The sequence below is a fragment of the Rattus rattus genome, chromosome 1, assembly GCF_011064425.1.
Source record: "Rattus rattus isolate New Zealand chromosome 1, Rrattus_CSIRO_v1, whole genome shotgun sequence".
NCBI lineage: Eukaryota > Metazoa > Chordata > Mammalia > Rodentia > Muridae > Rattus > Rattus rattus.
This window is the reverse complement of record NC_046154.1, coordinates 46,174,916-46,199,760: the sequence shown is the minus strand read 5'-3', so window position 1 is coordinate 46,199,760 and position 24,845 is coordinate 46,174,916. Positions and strand designations below refer to the sequence as shown.

Below are 24,845 nucleotides of genomic sequence, written 5' to 3'. Positions count from 1 at the left end.
AGAGAGTACTACCAATTCAGGAATAATTTTCTACTTGCTTCCTGTATGTGTTAGGTGTTTTAGGTGTGAGTCAAGCAGGAACGAAGTTCATGTACCTCACATGTACTCAATAGATTATGGTCCTTAAACCTTTTAAATGCCATATCTGCTGAAAATGGCATTTAAAATGTTTAAGTTTTCTACAATAGACCCTGACAATTCCTAACACTAACCTTTGAGGTCTCCAAGAGGATGATGGGGCTCTGCAATGACAAATCCACGTCGATTGCAGTAATGCTAACCACTGGGGCAAAACAGTCCCACGCCTCTTATGTTACGTTCTGCCAAATAGGGGACACCTTTGGGCTGACTGCTGTGTTCTACCTAGCCAGGACTGCCACTAAGCTGAAAAACACTACCCAAAGATCAGCTTGGACTACAAACTGCTCAGGACATTCAAATTGCTGAGTCCATAGAATGACACAAATACCTTACAGAACTTTGAACTGAGACTACTAAATACAACCAAGCTGGATACTGTGAAAAGTTTGGTAGAAATAGTTTCATTACTGTGTTAGAGTTAAAATCTTTCTTTTTTATTTAGACAAAAAGGGGGCCATGTTGCAGGATATTTGATCACACTGTGACCCCTGAGATTGTGCTATTTACTGGAAAAACCTGTTTCTAGTTGTGGCGTGGCTCAGCCCTAGCACACACCTTTGATCCAAGAGCTTTCTTTGACACACACAGGAAGTAGAAGGGAGGGACATCCAGTTTGAAAGAAATTTGAGACAGTGAGAGAGGGGCATTTCTGCAGGATATTGTTGTTGTTGTTGGCTGAGGAGGAAGGTCAGCTGGGAGCTTTTCTCTGCCTCTCTTAAGCTAGCAAACTTTCACCCTAGCATCTGGCTCCCAAGTCTTCATTAGTAAAATTGAATGACTGAGATTTTGTTTAAAAATAACAAAATAGTGGGGGGAAAGGATAACCTGGGTAACATAACTGAATAACTAGATAAAATGGTTCAATGAGAGCTGGAGCAATGACACAGAAGATAAGTGACTTTCACACAAGGTCCTGAGTTTGGATCCCTAGGACCCATGTAAAAGCCTGGCATGACGGTGCTTCCCTGTGACCTAGTGTTTAGAAGGTGAAAAGGGCAGGTCGCAGGGGTTTCCTGGCTGGCTAGTTAGGCAACACAGTGGCTCCAGGTTCCTGATACACCCTCTCAAAATACACGGTGAAGATGGCAGAGGAGGACAGGTCATGTTGACCTGAGCTCTGACTGTGAGCACACCCTACATACTTGTGTACACATGCATACCCTCTCTAACACAGACACACAGACACAAACAGGGGTGGGGCATCTATGGAGAAGAGAAGGAGAGCTTGGTTCTTTCTTTTTAACGGCTTCATGGTGAAACCTTACCTTTTCTAGTGAACTTTATCTCAAGTCTCCTTCACCTCTCCCCTTATGAACCAGATCACTATTCTTTGTAATGGCAGCTCCCACCTGTCTATCTGTGCCTTGTTTGATAAACTGGTATTCAAACTCCAGGGTCCTCAAGTTCTCATCTGTCACCTGGACAATCTCTATCTCTACAGCTATTCTTAACTGTTGCCTTTGATTGCCAATCGTGTGTGTGTGTGTGTGTGTGTGTGTGTGTGTGTGTGTTGTTGTTGTTGTTGTTGTTGTTGTTTTTTAAGACAGGGTTTTTCTGAGTAGCCCTAGCTGTCTTGAAACTCACTCTATAGACCAGGCTGGTCTTGAACTCAGAGATCTGCCTGCTTCTGAATGCTGGGATTAAAAACATACGCCACTGCTGCCTGGTTTGATTGCCAATCCTGATCTCTGTCAAGATGTCATTTTCTCTCAGGGCCTCTATCAAAGCCAGAATTCCATTTCTGGCCATAAATTTGATTCTGTTAAGACTTTTAATCATCCGGTTTACTTTCTGCCTATCTGAAAAGCAATGGCTGTAAGGTCATTGCTTCAGATAAAGTCAGGCTGAACTCTATGTGGTTGTTGGTCACCAGAATCTTTGCAAATTTCTTCAGGGTCATAGTTATGTTCTTGATGTTTTGCTGCAGACTCTCCTTCCACATGTGTGGGACAGGATGTTCCTCAAATACTAGCTTCACTTTCCTACATCTGAGTACATTCTGTGCAGGCCTCTTGTCCCCTTTGATGTTGGCTGTTTCTCCATCAAATGTTTATGCTTGAGTCAACTGTGTACACCAAGCACAGCTGCAGGAGTAGAGTCCAGTGTCAGAGGTGCTGGTCGAAGACTTTTCTAGGTTTGGGTCCAGAATCACTTTTTCTTTTTCATGAGTTCCCATATAGCCTTTTCTTTGGGGATAAAAATTCTTCCCCCCTTTTTTTTTTCTGGTGAAGACCCCCATGAGTATTTCTGTTCAGAAGGCTCCTTTTCTACGAACACTGAAAGACCCTCATGGTACAATGGGTCTGGTCTTTCTGTTGGAACCCAGCTGGCGGTAGAGCGCTCTGGGGTCTACGCCAGCCACAGCATTGGCAATGGCTCAGTTCCTCTCCTGAGAATTTGTCAAAAAGTTCATCTTCTCCAATATTCTTGTATTTTTGGTGAAGATTTAAATAGGGTTTTGTTGTTTGCTCACTTGTTAGTCTGCTTGAATGTACAATGACCTCTTCCTTTGGCTATATAGTCTTGAAACAACCATTCAAGGAAGGTCACTTAGCTCAACCTAGTGGACCCTTCGTCCCGCATGCACGGATGGAGATACTCCTGGCACATATGCAGCCACAGTTCCAGGTCATATTTTGGTGGGCTGAGCAGACATGGCAAGAGCAAGAACCCTGTTGAATGCTCATGGTGACTCCAGCTGCTACTTACTGCATAAGTCCACAAAAGAAAGAGACAGCTCTCTTCTGAAAAGGGAGTGCTAATGCTGTGGGGTGTGTGGTGTCTGCACATGCATGCTCGTGAGCATGGAAGCCAAGAGAGGACACTGGGGCCTCAGCTCTATCACTCTTCCCTTAAGGTAAATACCTCATAGAACCTGGAACTACAAAGGTGGCTCAGAAATTCTCCTGTCTCAGTTCCTTTACATCACTGGAGTTGTATATGACTGCAGTTATCTTTCACATGGGTTTGGGGGACTTTAACTCAGGATTTCAATCATGTGCAATAAACGTTCTGGCCTGATTAGCCATGGTCCAGCCCCCTGGCTTCTCATGTGTACCTCAAACTGGGCCAGTGCCCGGAGACTTCAAGCTACCACCAAGCATTTGTTTGTCCTAGAACTGGTGGTAAGAGCTGAAGGGTCCTGAGGCACATTAGACAAGCAAATACACAAGAGTGTATTTGGATCTTGGCTTTGTTAGTAATGACCTAGCTGTGTGCCCTTGGGCAACTTAATTGACCTCTCTGTCCCAGTTTCCTCCTCTGCAAAATGGGATTTAAAAAAGGTGGCTACATATATGACCCACTTAGCCTACTCTTCAGCATATGCTCAGAGGATTTACTATTCCATTGATAACTTGCTCAGCCATGCTCACTGCCACTCTAGTCACTGTAGCTAGGAAATGGAAACAATTTAAGCTGATGAATAGAGAACAAAAATGTCACACACACACACACACACACACACACACACACATGCACATGCGCGCACACACACACACACACACGCACACGCACACACTGAACACTATTCAGCTTTAAAGAAAAAGTAAATCATAAAGTTTACAGGCAAATAGATGAAGCCATAAAATGAGTGAGGTATAAAGACAGACACCACGTGTTCTCTTATTTCTTGAGCTTAGCTCTGCCTTTAGATATTAAGCATATAACCTAGACCATCAATTAGAAAGCAGGTACGGTGCTTTGAATGCAATGTCCCCTGCTCCTGGACACTGGTCAGATGAGGGATGCCATGAGAAGATGGTCTGCTTCTGGCAGGAAGAGCTCAGCGCAGCCCCTGTGGAAGACACTAGAGGTAGACTCTAGGGGCTCTTTCTTGGGCCATCTCTTTTTATTTTTTCCCTCTTTTTTCCTCTTTTTTTATATTTTTATTTATATGAGTACACTGTAGCTTCAGACACACCAGAAGAGGCCAGCAGATCTCATTACAGATGGTTGTGAGTCACCATGTGGGTGCTGGGAATTGAACTCAGGACCTCTGGAAGAGCAGTCAGTGCTCTTAACCACTGAGCCATCTCTCCAGCCCTTCACTATTGTTTTAATTGAAAAAAAATTTCATATATTTTGCTCATATTTTTTCCTTTTCCCGACTTTCCCCAGATTCTCCCCATCTCCTTACATACTCAGTTTTATTCTTTCTCTCTTAAACAAAAACAAAAAACCAAAGAAACAGCCAGGTTCCAGCACTCTGGAGGCAGAGGCAGGTGGGTCTCCGAAAGTTTATACAGAATTTTTACAGGTAGAGTTCCAGGATAGCTGAGGCTACACAGAGAATCCTTGTCTAAAAAAAAAGAAAAGACAACAATAAAACCCCAAAGAAACAAAGATAACCTCCCTATAAAATTGAGAATTAAAATGAATAAGCAAAGAAATACCAGTAAGACAAAACATGGCAAAACGAAAAAGAAACAGAAAGTCTACAAAAGTAGCATCCACTTGATTTTGTGTTGACTGACTACTCCTAGGCACTGGGTCTCTCTCCTGATACACCCAAAGACACCCTGATTTTCTCCTTGCCAGGCAGGGAGTTCCAACTGCAGACAGCTTGTATTGGTGGTATCCTACCTATTTCTCCTTCTCACTTCTGGGAACCAAGATGATGATGGTGAGAATATAAACAAACAAAGAAAAAGGTCAGAGGGAAAAAGCCTTCCCTGCCCTCCAGCCTGCTCTTATTTTCTTGCTGGTAAGCCTGTCTGTCCTGTTATGCTGCCTCCGCCATCCTGTTGATATTAAAATCTAGTTTCTTTGTCTTTAGAACTGGACTGAAGAGCAACAACTCTCAGGGAATCTTTCAGACCTTTCAGTGCCATACTTGGACTGCTGTGCATCCAGTTTCATAGACTGAAAAGCTACTGGGTTCTTAGAAATTTTGGCATGCAGATAGTCATTACTGGACTGACTATGCAACCCCTATCATGTAAGCCAATCTGGTAAATCTCTTTTAACTAACTATATATATTTTTTCAGTGTAAACTAAGAACAGCCTCATCAATAATCAGAGAATTATCACCACCTTCACATACATTCTTCTCTACAACACCTTTGACCACCTCATTTCATTTCTTCCAAAACAGAACTATTAACTCCTCCTTCCCTGTAAGAAGCATCCCTTGAAGACCAGAAACAAAGCATTCCTCAGATTTCAGAGCTCTCTGCCCTCACTAGTAATACAAAGAACTTCTGCAATTTCACACTTCCCTGAATATGTGTACTATCAATTTGAAATAACCTAAAATTCCTATTGTAAAATCAGAGTAGGAAACAACCTCGAGTCTATTCAGCTTAACATGTTCAGTCTAATTTACTCAAAATGGAAGAATATATTAAGTATTTGACTTCATTATATCACAACCATTACAATTTTCTCTTTTCCTGTCTTTTTATTTTTAAGCAAAAGCTACTAAAACTTTGATCTCAGGCCCCTTTTCTTTTTTGAGACAGGGTCTCATTCTCTAGCTCAGTCTGCCTACTGAGTTCTGAGATTAAAGATTCACACCCCACACTTGGCTGGTCTTAAACTTCTGGTCCACCTGCCACCCTCCTAAAAGCTGAGGTTGTGGGAATGCATCACCACACCTTAGTTTTACACAGGGGTAGGAGACAACCCAGGGTCCTTCTCTTTGCTCAGTTGCAGTTGCTGCACAGGCACCCATTTTCATGGACCAAGTCACTTTGGCCTCCCTGCCATCCGTGTTATCATAAACTGTAGTCCAAAATCACGGTCCAAAATGAACTTCCCTTCCCTTCAGCTGCTTCCGTCAGTATTTGGTCGTAGTGACCAGAAGGGCTAGCTACACAATTATCGTCTGCAGTGCTGACTTGGTATTCATGAATTGTTTTCATTTGTGCTTATCTTGAAATGTCTTTCTCTGCTGATTTTAAAAGGTAACTTTGACCTGGTCATGTGATTCACACCTGCAGTCCTGTACTCATGAGGCTAGTACAGGACTACTGTTAAGTTTGAGGTCAGCCTGGGTTATTTCTAGCTGTATCCAACAATACAAAACAACTTATCCACATAGGTTTGTTGGACACGACAATGTTGGTATGCAATCATTTCCTTTCAAAGCCTGAATACATTTTCTATTTTTTTTCTGGCTTTTGGAATTTCTGGCAGAGGTCTGATGTTCTGTGTTTGCCATTGTAAGTGGCATTTTTTTTCTTGCAGTGTTTACTGTTGTTTCTGTGTTTTGACATCTTGACCACGTTAGGAAGAAGTTCTTTGGTTTTGTTTGGAGGGTTCTAAATGCCCCTTGTGTTTGGATATCCATTTCTTTCTCTAGACTTGGGGAATTTCTTTGTTCTAATTTTATTGAACAGGCCCTTTTTGCCTTTAGTTTTTTGCTTGTTCCTTTTCATTTTAGTTCTTCTACCTCATGAATTCTTAAAACTTGGTCTCCTGATTGTGTCCAAGAGTTCTTAGATGTTATGACTGTGCGCTTTCTTTCTTTTTTTTTCTTTTCTTTCTTTTTTATTGTATATTTTTTACTTACATTTCAAATGTTATTCCCTTTCCCAGTTTCTCGGCCATAAGCCCCCTATTCCCTCCCTCTCCCCTTCTTCTATAAGGGTGTTCCCCTCTCCAATCACTCCACCCTCTACATTCCCTTACACTGGGGGGTCCAGCCTTGGCAGGACTAAGGCCTTTTCCTCCCATTGGTATCCAACAAGGCCATCCTCTGTTACATATGCAGCTGGAGCCCAGGGTCAGTCCATGTATAGTCTTTGGGTGGTGGTTTAGTCCCTTGGAGCTCTGGTTGGTTAGCATTGTTGTTCTTCCGAGGTTGCAAGCCCCTTCAGCTCTTTCAATCCTTTCTCTAATTCCTCCAATGGGGACCCCGTTCTCAGTTCAATGATTTGCTGCTAGCATTTGTTTCTGTATTTGACATGCTCTGGTTGTGTCTCTCAGGAGAGATCTATATCCGGTTCCCATCAGCAGGCACTTCTTAGCTTCATCAATCTTACCTAGTTTAGGCGGATATATATATATATATATAGGCCACATGTGGGGCAGGCTCTGAATGGCCATTCCTTGAGTCGCTGCTCCAAACTTTGCCTCCATATCCCCTCCTATGAATATTTTTGTTCCCCCTTTTAAGAAGGACTGAAGCATCTGCACTTTGGCTGTCCTTCTTCTTGAGCTTCATGTGGTCACGTTCTTTTATTTCTAACACTTATTTTTTATTTATGTCTGAATATTTTGTCTTCTGCTTGATCTATTCTATTGCTAATGCTTTCTTTCTGTTTTAAAGTCTTATTTACTTTTATTTTACATGAATGAGTGTTTTTTCTACATGTGTGTCTGTCTACAAGTAAGTCTGGTGCCCGTGGATGACAGAAGAGGGCACTGGACCTCCTTGAACTGTAGTTATAGGTGTCTGTAAACTATGTGGGATCTGGGAACCACACTCAGGTCCTACATTCTGAGCCAACTCTGCAGCTCCGCTGTTTAATATTTATTTTTGTGCATGTGTGTATATGGCCCTAATGTCCATGTTTCTAGATGTCACAGGAGGGCACTGGATGCTCTGAGGCTTGAGTTCCAGGTGACTGAGCCACTGATGAGGGTGCTGGGAAGTGAACCCAGTTCATGTGACGGAGTAGCAAAGGTTCTTTTGAACTGAGCCATCTCTCTGGTCCTCAGTGATGATTTTATGGTACTTTTTAAATTTGTATTTATTTATTTATTTATTTATTTATTTATTTATTTAGTTAGTTAGTTAGTTAGTTAGTTTTTAGTTTTCCAAGACAGGGTTTCTCTGTGTAGCCCTGGCTGTCCTGGAACTTCCTCTGTCAAGCAGGCTGGTCTCAAACTCAGAGATCTGCCAACCTCTACCCCCTGAATGCTGGAATTAAAGGCATGCATCACAACCATCTGGCCTATTTATGTATTTATACGTGATTAATTGTAATTTTCACTTCCAACTTTCCTGCTTTGTTTGTTTGTTTTTCTTTGGTTTGGTTTAGGTAACTCAATTTCCTTACTGAATTTCTAATTTACATTGCTAGTTTTTTACTCTGGGTGGCTTTTGGATCCATGATCTTATAAATGTCCTTTCTTCCTTGTTGTTTGCTTCTTCTTTGAAGTCTGTAGTTATTTATAGAAGCAGGCTATTTGTTGGTGTGTTTATTTATTTCAGCCTATCTATCTATCTATCTATCTATCTATCTATCTATCTATCTATCTATCTATCTACCTACCTACCTACCTACCTACCTACCTACCTAGGCATTTCAACCAGTTCAGAATTTTTGGAATCAGGTAATCAGGTATCAGGGAACTGTGATACTGTGTCACTCAGAGGCGACAGGTTGCCTTGTTTTTTGTTTGTGTGTTATGATCTGCGTGTCTGGAAAGCCATCTCTATGGTTCTCTTCAGAGGTCTACTTGGTAGCAGCCTGTATCTGAGGGCTCATTCTTAGTTCCTCCCAAAGACAAATAACAAACTGTATGACAAGAACAACATCAGACCAAACAAGATACCAAAACATACTGAAAATAGGTCAACACCGACTAATACACTGCTGATGACCAAAGAACAGAAACTAGGAAAAATCATGTTGAATGTACTAGAAGCTAAAAAATTGTTTTGGGGTGGGGGTAAATGTAGTAACCATAAGTAAATGGAATGAAAGACAGAAGCAAGGCAGGGAAAAAGGAAATTTAAGCAAGGCAAATAACAGGTAGAATATAAGGATGGAGAAAAATGTTATGAAGAGGAAAAAAGAAGTGTCTGCTTACCCAACGATAATGATGATGGGTAAGTAAAATTACATAAACATATAGAGGTTAAAATAAAAACATGGGAGTTTAAAATGCTAAAATATTAATAACGAATATTTGTTTTTATTTTTTCAATTTGCCAAGCTGGTTTTTTTGTTTTGTTTTTGTTTTTCAATAATGAATATTTAGGAGATGGGAGCCTCTTTTAGGGGACAGAAAGATGAAATGCTGAAGCAGCTTCTTTTTGGACCCTCTAACACAGGAGTCTCGCAGGTGAGAGGTGTGCAGGGCTGGTGTCGACTACCTGGGAGGCTCTTGCCTTTCCTATCAGGTGCACTGGTGCTGACCCTGGACAGGAGTCAGACACTGGACAGACTTGTCTTTGCTTTAGCGGCTTCTTTGGTGTGTGTATACGAAGCCTTCTGCTGGTCGCAATTAGCTGTGTAGTTTATCAGGTAGGCAGGTCCTCCCACGCTCCAAGGAGCCTCCAGTTTGTACTGCATGCAGTGTAGCTAATGCCCAAGCCATAGGATGTGTCCTGAGTACACTGACAGCAGGGAAAGTAAACACAGCACTGAAATCTATATGGGTAGATCAATTTCCAAAAGTTTGAAAATGTACTCAGATTAAACACCATGTTGGAGATGAGGTTGTAGGTGTCAAATATCCAGTATAGCTTCAAAATTCTCAGTCCCTGTGGTAGTGAGCCTCTGGGCACAAAGGTTGATTGACCTAAAGCTTAGTACTAGCAGACTCTCCTCAGGCAACAGACTAGCTACTAGGCACCATGTGTGGGTCTACAAACCATGGTACCCTTCAGCTTGAGCCAAGTCTCCTTAACTTTTGGTGTGCTGGTACATGACCTCCACACCTACCCCCACCAGTCTCTGCCCTGGGGCCATGGCAGGTTGGGCACAGGCTCCCTGACTTGTGATTTTCCCTTACTACTGCTCTCAGTCTTTAATACAGTGTCTGGCCACAGCTTCTTGAAACACAGGGAGTGACAAAATGGAACTCCTCTCCACTGCTGATCCGCCCCACTGCAGGAGTCACTATTTCATGACAACATCCAACTAGAGTCAGGCTTGCAAGAACTATGGGCCTGTTCTGCAGCAGGACCGCCAGTCTCTTCCCACCAAGATCATCTGGCTTATCCTTTGATGAGCTTCCATTCCCTCTCCCTGGGCAGCCCCTGGGGGCTTCTGTTTCCCCATCCTGTCCCGCTGTGCTGCCATCTTGCTGATTTCTGATGTTGTCCTCACCTGCTTCTCAGCAGTGGTTAACTCCTGACTTTTCTCACCCACCATGTTACGTGGTGGAAGCTTCTAATCTGCCGCCTGAAATTTCCTATTCTTCTCTCCTGAAATTCAATGTTTTAAAGTGAAGCGCACTTCTCTTAACAGGCTCACTTGTTTATTTTTAAAGTATTTCTTTTGTATGCACCCCTGAGTGCCATGAGTAGATTAGAGGACGACTTGCCAGAGTCCGTTTCTCCACCTATGATGTGGACAGATTCCGGGGACTGAACTCAGGTCATCAGGTTTGGCAGCAAGTTCTGTCCACTAACCCACCTCATTGACACTCATCTTTTGAAGTTCTCTTCAACTTGTTTAGAGGGCTTAGTAACATTATTTTATGTATGACATGGTTAGTAGAAAAACTATTCCTGGATCCATGAAAATTGTTCTACTGTTTCTTTCCAGCATTTTCTTCATGTACACGCATCCAACACAAAATCCTTGTGGATCTCCGTAGCTCTTCCATTTCCGGTAAACTTGCCTGCAAATTCTAGCCATGAAAGGCTCTCCCTGTATTCTCAACTCTATCTCCTCAACTAGGGGAGACCTCAGGTCTGCTTAAGTCTTGTCTATTTCTCTTCTGGCCTGGAAGATGCAGGCAGTAAATACAGGTAACATGAGCTTCTTCTCACCCTCCACTGCCTGCTGCCTTTGCTTCTTTACACTGGTTTGGACTAACTTTTACAGTACACTTGTAGCTAGTAAGCCGGAGTCCCTGAGCAAAGCACACAGATGTGGGGGCACAAACTACAAAAGTGGATTACCTTATAGTGCTGGAAGCTGGAGGCCCAGTATTAAAGTCATCAGAGGTTCTCTCACCAAGGGCCATAGATTTATTCTAAGACTCTTTTTTTTTTTTTTTTCGGAGCTGGGGACCGAACCCAGGGCCTTGCGCTTCCTAGGTAAGCACTCTACCACTGAGCTAAATCCCCAGCCCCTATTCTAAAACTCTTAATGTGGATTAAAAACAGTTACTTTGGGGCTGGAGAGATGGTTCAGCAGTTAAGACCACTGATTTCTCTTCCAGAGGTCCTGAGTTCAATTCCCAGTAACCACAGGGTGGCTCACAACCATCTGTAATGAGATCTGATGCCCTCTTCTGCTGTGTCTGAAGACAGCTACAGTGTACTTATATACACATAATAAATGATTCTAAAACAAAACAAAAAAACCAATAGATAGCTACTCTGTCCCCTTACATCTTTATCATCTTCCCTCTATATGTATCTGTAGCTACATTTTCTCTTCATAGTATTAGTCATGTGGTATTATGGCTTCCCTAATTACTTTGTTTAAACTGTGCTATAGAATAGACCCTACCTTCAAATAAGGTCAACTCATTAGTAACTAACATCTTTTATTCCATCATGACCAGAAATAAAAGTTAATAAACTACTTTTTTTTTTGGTTCTTTTTTTTCGGAGCTGGGGACCGAACCCAGGGCCTTGCGCTTCCTAGGCAAGCGCTCTACCACTGAGCTAAATCTCCAGCCCCAACTACTTTTGACTACAAAAAACAGTAACAGCTAAACATAATTTCAGACTTCCAGCTGCTGACACCTCTGAGGCTTCTAAGCCAGGACAGTTCATTCCCACAACTGTCTGATGTGGATCTTTGATAATGAATCTTCATCTTTGTATTTCATCCAAACCTGGGTTAGAGGAAGGTCTAAAAAGATGCTCCCAATTGGCTATTCCACCATAGAATGAACTGCTGCAAGGACATCCTAGAAACAGCCACTTCACATTGTGCTGCTTAAGGACATGCCACAGCCTATGAGAACCATGGACCAAGTCTAACTTATAACTACGGAGTCCCCACAGGATCCAACACGTAATAGAGCCTAGGCTGGTTACTGGGAAATACTGCATGCTTCTGTTACGACTTTTACTATTTTCCATTTCTCACATTAAAATCTAGTTAAGGCTGGACTGGTGGTGCATGCCTTTAGTTCCCACACATAGAAGGCACAGGCAGGTAATCTCTGTGAGTTTGAGGTCAGCCTGATCTACAGTGAGTTCCAGGCCAGGTAAGGAAGAACAGTGAGGCCTTAATCCAAAAAAAAAAAAAAAAAAAAAAATCAACCAACCAACCAGTCAATGTCTACAACCAAGGACTAGGAATGTAGCTCAGCTGGTAAAGCATTTGCTTATCATGCATGAAGCCCTGAGTTTAATCCCCAGTGTCATAATACACCACACATGGAGGTACATGTTTGTGGTCCCAGGCCTGGGTAATCACTGCTTGTCTAGCTGGCCATTTTATGGTGATATCACTGTTACAAGAAAACTTTCTCATATGCTATGACTAAGAAACATTCTCATGCCTGACTTGGTTGTATATTGTTATGGTCTGTGCTTCGGTGTTCTTGGAAGCCAACCACAATGGAGGTCAGTTAGGACTGCTTTGTAGAGTTAGCCACAATAAGCTTGAACCAGAGCCAACCACTGGGCAGCACTTCCTGCACCTGTGGACGGTAAGCTGCCCCTGGGATGGACCTCAACACAAGAGAGACACCTGCACCAATATAAGAAGCCATTTGGAATACGGCTTCCATTTTGAGTAGGGGTCCGGTAGAGTTTTAAGTTCCCAAGACCTCCCTGGGACTTGACATCCTACTTGGTAGAAAGAGACACAAACATGAGTAACTGACATCCTGGTTAGCAAATTAAGACATGAATGCTAGGCAAGGCAAGTCCCCTGCCACAGCTGAATATCACAACCAATGGGAACAGAAGAAATGTACAAAAGAGACATGTTCCTGAGGATGTCCCCTATTCCCTACATCCCGTTTGGTGGAATAACTTGGCACAGATGTTTATGAATTCCGGACTTTAAAGCCCTGTACAGTTCTGGCTCAGGGTTGCAATCAGCCCCTAAGTCTGACTTTTAGCCCTGATTGATCAGTCCTGGGATTAATGCTCAATAAACTATCCCTGTCTGAGGTTGGTGTTCACATAGTTTGTGAGGTGACTCCCAGACCCCAACAACAGCTAGTTTATTTTATTCCTTATCTGATTTGTTTACACTATGTCTTATAAGAGTTATTTATATACTATGTACACTTAAGTGCTTGCATGTATAAATACACATTACATGTGTACCTGGTACATGACATGGAAGGCACACACACTGGATCCCCTGCAACTTGAGATATAAGGAAACCCTTGTTAGTTTCTTCTATGGGTGCTGGAAACTCAACCCATGTCTTCTGCAAGAGCAGCAGTGCTACTCTCAACACTCGCCATCTCAGACCCATTTTTCTGATCTTAACAGACATATGGGATCTGTCTTGGGTTTGGCTGTAGCTCAACTACTTGCTGGATACTGGATATAAGAACACATTCTCTGTGTCCTAGCTTCCTTGTGTGTAGAGTGAACTTTCCATACTCATTTTATTAGGCACTTGCATATTTTCTAAACTGCCTGATATATAAGTATATCTGTGGGTAGAAGGGCTTGACATAAAACCTGATGACCTGAGTCAGACCTCTGGACCCCATGGCAGACGTGAAGAAATGATTGCTGAAAGTTGATCTCCACATGCGCACATGCTCACCCATGCTCACACACAAATTTAAGTTTAAGTCTCTTCCCCTGGTTTTTGAAGCCTTTAGACAAGACAGTACAGCACAACCTTATTTCCCACTAACCTATTAGTCTGTTCTAGCCTCCTTTACACTATGCGGTTTCTGAGTGTCTACTGGGAGATACATACATGTAATATATTTGAGGATGGCTTTGAACTCCTGATGTCTGCCCACACTTCCTGAAAGCTAGCATTACAGGCTCCAGCCACCATGATAGTATATCCTTCTTCAATTTCAGTTATTTTGAATGTAAGCATCATTCTTTATTCATAAGATGCCATTTATTTATTTACCCAACAATTCATAAATATTTTCTATATGCAGAATTCTGCTTTTGTTAGGTACTCAAAGGGTAAAAAATTAAGGAACATTGGACAGTTCCATGTTCTGTCTTTGTTACTAAGCCTCACTATGTAGCCCTGGCTAGCCTGGAACTCTAGGCTCAAACTCACAGATTCGCCGGCCTCTACCTTAGGAGTGCTAGAATATGCCACCACACTCTGCCATGTCCTTTTAAATTTAGGTTCCAGAGACTGAACTCAAACTGACAGGCTTGTGTGGTTAGTGCTTTCTTCCACTGAGCCATCTCTCTGCCTCCTGTTCATATTGTTATGCAACGTAGTTCTTGGAAACCTACAATGCATTAGGCAGCTACCAGTGAGACATATAAATAAGAGAGACATATCCCTCGCAGAACTAAAAGTCACACAGAAAAATATTATCATGAAATAACAAATACAGGATTATCAATAGTATGCAAAAACTTCTAGGAACGTGCTGGTCATGGTAGTGCCTGCCCGTAATCTCAGTACATGCAGAGGCAGGTGGATCTTTGTGAGTCTCAGGCAAGTTCCAAGCCAGCTGGGGTTACACAGTGGGAAAAATTTTTTGAAATGTACACAACATGAAAAAGCTATTCCAGATAAAAATTTGTTGGAAACACAAAGGTTCCTGTGCTCAAAGATAGCTCTGAGGGAAACAAGAGTGCAAAACAAATGTTGTCTTTTCACTAGCAGGCTGACTGGAAGTGATTAATAGCCTAGTGACTTGTGCTGTCTAAAGAGTCAGGCCATACCAAGCTCCTACAAGCAGAGCTGGAGCTCACGGGTGGACTAGGTGGACCTCTGCATTGTCTATGCAGTCAGGGGCTCCCCAAGCTCCCACAAACACAGAACGACCTTTACATCATCTGTATGGCTGAGACAGCATCAGATCCTTCCCCGGGCACTTGATTACACACATCTCTAGAACTTATCTTCTTGGAAGACGTGACAAGTACTTTCAGTTGAGTTTTGATGTAATTATGCCTCCTTGTGCACAGGGTATTGCATTATAGCAGAAAACTTTTTTCTAAGTTGTACTGTGCTTAAATATGCTTGTAGTAAACTGCTCAGGGCCAGACTCTTGAACCAGCACCGGCTAGGTTGTGCTGAACTGATTCAGCTGACTTCTTGTCTCTTGTAGATTATTTGTCTGTCAGTCATAGTTTTGGCAGGGACTCCCCACCCATTAGGAATTAAAATCAATTCAGAGACAATATCCTTCAGTCTGTCCTTAAGAAGTAAATAGGGTTAAGCAAGTAAAGAGTAAGGTAAGTGTATTTAAATAAGGAAGCAGTTTATTGAAAAGCTGTAAAGCAAAAGCAGATCAAGGCCCAGACTTAAGAGTAAAAAGACCACCTACTGGGCAGAGAGACAGTTCAGTAGTAAATAAACTGCCTGCTGGGTAAGCATTAAGGACCTGAATTTGGATTCCCCAACACCCAGTAAAAGGGATGGCTTGGCAGTGTATGTCCAACTAGTCATCTCTCATCACCAAATAAAACCTCCAGTTTCTGAAATGGGTTGTTGGCCAAGGACCCAAAACAACCCAAGCTATTGCTAAGGCTATCACTTACTACAAAGGGATGGCAAGGCCCTAAGGCTGAAGTCACCACTACACAACTCAATGCACACTTAGAAGCTGAGCTGGTGCTCACTCATATCCTTTGCTCCTACTAACTGGTGTTCATGGTTCAGAAGGTACTCTGCACTCTACCAAAGGAAAAAGGCAAACACTGGTGTACTAATGGCACAAGGCTACCGGTGTTATAACCAATATCTGACTGGACCTAAGGCCCATCCCATGAGATGGAACCCATTCTCAACACTGCTCACATGGCCAAGAACCTGAGGCTAGAGAGATAGGCCAGGGACTTAGGGACTCTAAACACTACTGCTCTGCTGAAACATTACAGCAATAAAATGGCTCCTAATGACCTTCTGCTTTACACATAGATCAGTGCCTTGCTCAGCCATCATCAGAGACTTCCTCCTGCAGCAGATGGGAACAAAAATGGAGACTTCCAATGGAACATAGTATAGACAATGAGAGATCTTGGAATACTCAGTCCTAAACAGGATGTCTCCATCAAATCCCTCCCTTATAGCTGAGGAACTCCTATAGAAGAGGAAACAGAAATATCGTAAGAGGCAGTGGGACGGAGAACACAAACAAGTCCTTCTAAAACAGTAAGACTGATTTACAAGGAACTCACAGGGGCTGTGGCAGCATGCACTAGCCCTGCCCAGGTCTAAGCCAGACAGAGTCCTAGCCCTGAGAGGGAAAGTGGACACAGAACCATCCCTAAATCAAAAGCTATATCCAACTGAAAACTGACAGCAAAGAAAAAATTAGTATTCTCCAATGGAGTCTCACTGGGGAGATAAACCACCCTCAAGGATAGACCCCTCTATGGCGAGCAGTAGAGGGCGAGCAGTAGAGGGCGAGCAGTAGAGGGCCAGCACAAAACAAACTCAACGGTATGTCTAGAGGTTCCTTATCTCACAATGCTTTGTCTGTGAATTACTTTTATTATTCTGTTTTCATTCTTTCTTTTTCCTTACAGGTCTTTTGTGTGTGTGTGTGTGTGTGTGCGCGCGCGCGCACACACACACACACACACACACACACACACACACACACACACACACACACACCTGCATGCATGGTTTTTGGTTTTGTGTTTTTATGGGATTTCTGTGTCTTTATGTCTATGTGTTTCTTGTGCTTTTTCTTTGGCTTTTTCTCCTGATAGTTTGTGTGTTACATCCTATTCCAATTTGTTTGGTTTTATTTTTATCTTATGTTACCTTACATTATTTTGTTTATTTTTTAGACTCCTGCTTGCATTCTAATGAGAGAGGGAAAGAGAGAAAGGGTATGGATTTGAGTGAGTGGGGAGTCAAAAAAAATCTAGAAGGAACTGGGGGGAGGAGAACCTTAATCAGAAAATATTTATGAAAAAGAAGTCAAAATATTTTCAATTAAAAAAACAAAACTAATGAACAACAAAGCATTTGTTATACTAGGGAAAAATTCCACTAGGAATTTTATAGCTATGCTATAGCTAACTTTATACTTTTTAATAAGAATGCAACACTATCACAACATTGAAATCAAACGACATAATTAATTATTAGAAAAGTCTGGAATTATCACTGTTTTATACTAGGAAATTTTACATAAGTGAAATAAGTCAAATATGAATATAAACTGAGTTTACTGCAACTGAAGATGAAATTTACTTTAAGTATGCACTTTTTACTTTTATTCACATTTTCCTTTTCTTTGTTTAAAGATTTATTTACTTTATGTATCTGAAAACTTTATGCTGTTTTCAGACACACCAGAAGAGGGCATTGGATCTCATTACAAATGGTTGTGAGCCACCATGTGGTTGCTGGGATTTGAACTCAGGACCTCTGGAAGAGCAGTCAGTGTTCTTTACCTCTGAGCCATCTCTCCAGTCCTCATATTTTCAATTATGAAAAGAACGCCTTCATGGTACAAATCTTACCTCATTGTATCTGTTGCTGGGAATTTTGATGCTTGTTTTCCTAACTTCCATATCAACCACCAAACCTTGGACACCTGGCAAAGTGTACTGGTAATTTCGGAAGTCCTGAGCAAAGCAGAAGAAAGCAGAACAAAACATGATAAAATGGTAGGATCTGGTTCATAGCAGTAAACGTAGCACAAACAGAAATACTGTGTCACTACTGGGTGAACTTGCTTATTTAAACCATGAGAAGGTGTGTAACGGAAGCCCTCACTGCAGTCTACCTCTAACTGTAAGCCCACAAGGCAGTAAATCAGATGGTTTCTTCTGCTCCTTACACATAATATTAAATAAATGATTACTGTATTTATTGCCACTTAAGTTTTATATGCAATTTTTAGTTGTCTGTCTTCTTTTAATTTGCAAGTAGGTATGGACTCTTAACTTGTTTTGTTCTTGTACCTCTACTGCCTACAGCATGCTAGGTATTAGGGGTACTGCAGGCACACACAGTATACGTGTGGCTCCCCAGGACGGCTGAAGCAGCACCAGCACCAGCACCAGTCAAGTCTACGATGACAGTATGACAGCCTGAAGCCATTGCTTCACATGTGTCATCACTAAGGGCTGAGATTGCTTTTCTTCCTTTTAGTTTTTTAGACACAGTTTTGTTATGCAGCCAAGGTTGCCTTGGAACTTACTGTGTAGTTATTGTGCAGGCTAGCCTTGATTTCACAGTTCTTTGGCCTCAGCCTTTCAGTGCTGGAGATTAGAGATCTGAGTCACTACACTTGATACCACAAAATGTTTGATTTTTATTCTGAGGAAGTTTCTGGTCTGTTTTTATTTCCTTATAAAACTAGGTGGTGAAAAAGGATGAGTGAGAGGAGATGAGATATGCATAATAAAAATAATCCAGGGAAGAGACGTGGTCACTGTTAACTGTTCAAAAGAGAGCAAAAATCTGTCAGATTAGGAAAAAACTGACAATATTTAACACGGGATTGGATATGGAATATGACAGAGGAGGAAAATTTTTAATGACTGAATTCTACTAATAGCTGGACTAAGAATCTGGAACTCAACACCTCAGAGATACAGCCTAGGATGGGAAGAGGAAGTGTCTCTAAGTACTTTGCCTGTGTACAGAACACAAGACTACAGATGGGAAAACAACAATATCCAGCTCTCCACACACTGAAATCACAGTGCCTACTCTCAAGCTTGTGGTGATCTTTCTGCTTAGCATTGTGACTGGTGAGGACCACAGACTGAAATCACAAAAACTTGGCTTTCAGACGTTTTAAAAAGATAGGTGGATCTAACCTGTAAAGGAGTGTGATGATTAATGCAGTCAACTTGACCAGACCCAGAATCACATTGAAGACAAACCTGAAAAGGACTATTTAGATTAGGATAGGCTCTGGATGTGTCTGTGAGGGATTATCTAGATGGAGTTAATGGAGGTGGGAAGACCCGATTTAACTGTGGGAGGCATCATTCAATGGCTGGAGGTCATGGTCTGCTTCTCTGGATACAGTGTGACCAGCTCCCTCTAATTCCCACTGCTGTGACTTTCCCACCGAGACAGACATAAATCCTTCATTCCTTAAAAAAGAACTTTCAGTACATACTCACCCTTGCCACCACCACCCCCTAGTTAAAAAAAAACAAAACAGTGGTTCATGACTGTAATCCCAGCTACTCTAGAGGCTGAGGCTGGAGAATCACAAGCATAAAGTTAGCATGAACAAGTAAACGGGACCATCTCAAACTAAAAATTTAATGGGGCTGAGGGAAATAGGGTAACAAGAACAACAACAATAAGGCAATAATAGTATGGCAATAATCTTACTAGCTAATAAATAGGGATGAAGGGGCTGGGCAAATGGCTCAGTGGGTAAAAGTGCTTCTTGTGAAAGCATGAAGACTTGAGTTTGACTCGTGGCGTATGTATTTGTAATCCCAAAACCTGTACATGGAGACAGGAGGCAAAGGGAGAGAAACCCTGAAACTCAAAGCCCAAGAAGTCTGATGCAATGGTGAATATCAAGAAACCCTGCCTCAAAAAAGGTTAAAGCCAAAGACAGACAGCTGTAGTTGTCTTCTAACACACGAATGTTTACATTCTCTCTCTCTCTCTCTCTCTCTCTCTCTCTCTCTCTCTCACACACACACACACTCACACACACACACACACACACACACACACAGAGAGAGAGGGAGGGCCAGTATTGATGATAGCCTCAGGTTGCCAACTTGTGTGGAGCTCACGTAGACTAGTCAGAGTTTCACAGGCAGTTCTGGAAGGTAGTATAGGAAGTTTCATGAACACTCTAAATATCTAAGATTCGTCTTAGTGAAATATGTAGCAGAGATTTAATTGACTAAAATTTTGTACAAAACACTCGGCCTGCAAACATACATCAAAGACATGAGAGAGATCAACAGACGGGAAAATGTAACTCCTAGTCGGTACACAGATACATGAGCAAAAGAAGCCTTATTGGCATTTATCTGAGCATAACTCTAGGTCAATTTTCAGCTCAGTAGTGAACTATATAGGGATGGCAGATGCCGTTCTTACAATGGAACCAAGACAGAATGCTAGGTCTTTATTTATACAGTGTTCTAGTCCTTATAAGAATCGCCCAAGGTCATTACCGGGAAAGTATAATCAGGGCTGGAATCCTGTACTATTTCATCCAAGAGCTCCATCTGTTTTTAAAAGCAGATACATGTTCTGTTCTCTTCCAGTATAAACCTTCACCTGCCTGAAGCAGCAGAGGCACAGCTGACAATGAAATAATCTCTCTCTTCTTTCTCCTTTACAAGCACAAGAAAGATAGATAAAAGGAAACTTACTGCTAGAAGATTCATGATGGTATGCCCAGTTTCTCCGAACAATGGCTTCCGAAATCTGACACTGAACAGTGGACAGGGGTAAACTATAGAAATGAGAAATTATCAAATTAAACTCAGAAGCTTGAATTTCTAGGAAAAGAGACACCATTGTTATACAAGTTTTAAATATAATTGTAATGACTCATTATGACCTTTCAAATGTTGGGCTCAAAAAGTGTTAGTATTACAGATAGCCCCTGAGCCAGTCAGTCTCCCGATAACCAGACATCTTCTGATGCAATTCTAAGATGACTCACCAGGCTCTATGAAGCAGCCTGATCCAGAAAAACAAATTTCTCCCTAATCCCCTTGTACTCAGAAAGTCAAGACCCTCCTTAGAAAGGCCAGACACCTAGTGACACTCCTAGCTGGCTCGCTGACCAAGTTTTCCTGTCTGAAATGACAGTACAAGACAAAGAAGCGTGTTGCTTTCTCTGTAGGCAATCCTGTTTCCTTTTGCTGTTCATTTGTCTTTAGAGTTCCATCTTCACCTAAGAAGTGTTTTTAACCAACTCCTTCATCCTCGATCAAGATCAGGATCACCAGGGCTAGAGAGATGGCTCAACAGTTCTTTGACTCCTCTTCCAAAGGGCTACGGTTCAATTCCCAGCACCCACATGGCAGTTCACAACTGTTTGTAACTCCAAGATCAGACATCCTCACACAGACACACATGCAGGCCAAAACACCAATGCAGATATACACAAACAAAACATTAAAAAAAAAGTATCAAGACTGCATTGGAGCTCCCAAAGAATTTAAAGATAAGTATGGGTTTGTAACACAATATGCCACTTTAATCCTAAATTTTTTCCTTAACTAGATTCCTAAGATTCTATAATCATATCTTAGCTGTACTGAATTTCCAGGATTCAAAATGCCTCATACGCTTTAACTAAATGGTTTTCGTTTGTTTGTTTTTTGCTCTTTGAAGACAGGTTTCTCTGGTTGGATGCCCTGACACTCTGTAGACAAGGCTGGCCTTGATCTCACAAAGATCCACCTGCCTCTACCTCCGGAGGGCTGGGATTAAAAGCAGGTGACTTGTCCCGTCACATCCCCCCTCCCCCAAGCTTGTTTTGGGGTTTGGTTTTTTTGTTTTGTTTTGTTTTGTTTGAGACTGTGTTTCACTATGTAGCTCTGGGTGGCCTAGAATGAGCTATATTGACCAGACTGGCCTTGAACTCACAGAGACTCCTACCTCTGCCATCTCTGTACTGGGATTAAACATGTAAATTACATGTCCAGCCCTTGATTGAATTATTTTTTCTTTTTTAAGAATTTTTTTTATTTATTATGTATACATCATACAGCTTTCTGCCTGCATGTATGCCTGCAGGCCAGAAGAGGGCACCAGACCTGATTATAGATGGTTGTGAGCCACCAAGTGGTTGCTGGGAATTGAACTCAGGACCTCTGGAAGAGCAGACAGTGCTCTTAACCTCTGAGCCATCTCTCCAGCCCTGAATTATTTTTTCTTTTAATTTGTTTAGATGTATTTATCTTATTTTTCTGTGTGTAAGTGCTTTGCCTGCATGTATGTGAGTGTACCACGTGTGGGCGTGGTAGACCCATAGATCAGATGATGGCATTGAATCCCCTGGAACTGGAGTTGTGAGTAGTTGTAAGTCATTGTGTGGATGCTGGGAACTGAACCAGGTCTTCTATAAGACAAGAAGTTCTCTTAAATGGTGTGCCATCTCTCCAGGACCCCTTGATTAAATTCTTTTTTTTAAATTTTTTTTAAATATTTCATTTATTTATTATATATGAGTACACTGTAGCTGTCTTCAGACACACCAGAAGAGGGCATCAGATCTCATTGCAGATGGTTGTGAGCCACCATGTGGTTGCTGGGATTTGAACTCTGGACCTTGGGAAAAGCAGTCGGTGCTCTTAACCACTGAGCCATCTCTCCAGCCCCGATTAAATTCTTAATCAATGAACAACATAAAAATAAAAATATAGGTGTAGTAGCTAATCGTAGTTGTCACCTTTATACACTTGGGAAGAGAGACCCTCAACTGTCTCCATGAGACTCGTCTGTGCACATATGTGTAGGGGCATTTTCTTGACTGCAAATTGATATAGGAGGGCCCAGGCCACTGAGGGCAGTGCCATCCCTAGACAGGTGAGCCTGGGAACAAGCTATTAAGTAGTATTCTCTCTCCTATGCTCTCTGTCTCAGCGCCTATCTCCAGGTCCTGCCTTGAGCACCTGTCCTGGATTCCTTAACGACAAATCGCACCCTGTAAGCTGGAGTCTTCTCTGCACGCTGCTTTTGGCTATGGTATTTATCAGTGACAAACAGTACACTAGTACAAGAGGTGACTTGTTGAGAACATATCATTATTTTTGGTTTATATAATAATGCTTCATTTATTGTTTTACTTTATGCCTTTAACAATGTAGTGTAACATGAGGCAAGAATTTAGATCACCAGTTTATAAAACAAAACAAAACCCTGACAATTTGAGAAACTAATGACCAGAAAATTTAAATTACTTTCCTAAAATGGTGGAGCTTCGAGGTTCTTATTCTTAGACATAGCACTTTAAGTAAGTGAAGATATAAAACTTAAAGAAAAGCTTACATTTATGGGTTGGGGATTTAGCTCAGTGGTAGAGCGCTTGCCTAGCAAGCGCAAGGCCCTGGGTTTGGTCCTCAGCTCCCCCCCCCCCAAAAAAAGCTTACATTTATCTTTATTGTCTTAAAAACGCATAGACACACACACACACACACACACACACACACACACACACACACACACAAATGCACAGCTACAATCATGGGCAGAATAGCTTATCAAATTGAAAGTCATTACAATACCACTAGTTTCCATTATCAGATGGAGTCAAGCAAAACAAATTTTTATTTTTATAAATGTTTCTAATCAAGTAATAACAAATATGTGCAAAGATATACTATAAAAATGATACCTTTTTAAATTAATTGTTTAAATATGATATTTTTATCAGTGAACCATGAAAGAATAAATCTGCAAAGAAAGAAATACAATGAACATTCTATTTGGTATTCTCAGTCTTCTCATTATAGCCACATACATTCAGGCATATTTAGTATACCTATTTTTAAAAGGTTATTTCTTATTAAACTGTATCACCAGAGGGGAATCAGAATACTTCATGTTTTATTTAATTACATGCGCTGGCTGTGTGCCTTAACGACATCTGTACTTACGTCGATACTCAGCTCCAAGTCTTAACATGAGTCGAATGGGAAACACTTTGGCCCAAGGGGTCTCCCATTTCTGGATGAGAATCCCAAACAGATAAGGAGGTGTTGGAAGCAGCAGGTCTTGCAGTGACTGGTGGGTAGAGGTCACGTACAGGAACCCGCCGTGCTCTTTACTGCCCAGGAAGCTCTGACTGAAGAAAGAATGTCCCAGGCTGCCCACGACACTCCCTAAAACAAAAGGTCCATTATCTTCTACCAAGAACCAATAGTATTTTAAATGATTATTATTACCCAAAACTGAGCACACTACAACAAACACAATTCACAGTCTTCCCCTGTGAAAAAGCCATATTTGCAAAAATTTCATTTTCTGTGTGTGTGTATTTGCATATGTGTGCACATGTGTGTGTCAACCTTTGATGACAAGAGCCATCTTCCTTCTGTTTTTGAGACAAGCTCTTTCACGGTGGCTAACTGGTCTAAGGTGGCCAGTAATTCCCCGAAGTCCACCTCTCTCTGTCCCAAAATCTCACATGGAAGCTCAGTGTACTCTGCTGCCCAGACAGCTTCCTTGCAGTGAGGCACTGGTCTGATTGGAGGCCTCCTGCTTCTGCTGCATCATCAATACTGGATCTTCACCAGACTCCTCTCAGATCTCCTGTGGTTGCCCTGTGTCATGGAGACCCTGCAGCTTTGAATCTGCAGGACCAGCCCCTTCACACACTCCAGAAGTTCATCGATGGCATAGATGTTGGGGTGGGCCAGCTCTCCCTGCTTAGCCCAGGCTAGGCACAGGGCCAGTTCTCCTAACTGCAGCACCAGCAAGGGGGGTATAATGACTCACTTACGATTACGCTTCCTTCTACTAGACTCCAATGTTATGACCCTTAGTAACACCAAGTAACACTCTTACCCCAAGGTCGACGGATTCTCTTATAATTTTGAGTCTATCCTTTGTAAAAGAATCACAGAGAGTAATAAAATATGTAATTTTCCCAACTATTGAAATTTCTAACTTGCCTATAATACAAAGTCCAAGGGCCGGGGATATAAGTCAATGGTAGAGTATTTGCCTAACACAAATAAGGATCTGTGTTCAATTCCCAGCATTGTAAGAAAATATAAAAGTTCAATGTTATGTTTACAAA

At 41.8% G+C, this 24,845-nt stretch overlaps 1 protein-coding gene across 3 annotated transcripts in view; it reads right to left on the bottom strand.

The window, feature by feature from the left end:
- Window positions 1–24,845, bottom strand: part of Zfyve9 (zinc finger FYVE-type containing 9) — a 155,035-nt gene that overhangs the window by 32,735 nt on the left and 97,455 nt on the right. For all 3 annotated transcript variants that reach the window (XM_032900566.1, XM_032900575.1, XM_032900583.1), the window contains 3 exons: window positions 23,701–23,925; window positions 20,461–20,543; window positions 17,614–17,718 (listed from right to left, as the gene is read on the bottom strand). In XM_032900566.1, coding sequence (XP_032756457.1) covers window positions 17,614–17,718; window positions 20,461–20,543; window positions 23,701–23,925 — 413 coding nt within the window. The remainder of the gene's footprint in view (window positions 1–17,613; window positions 17,719–20,460; window positions 20,544–23,700; window positions 23,926–24,845) is intronic.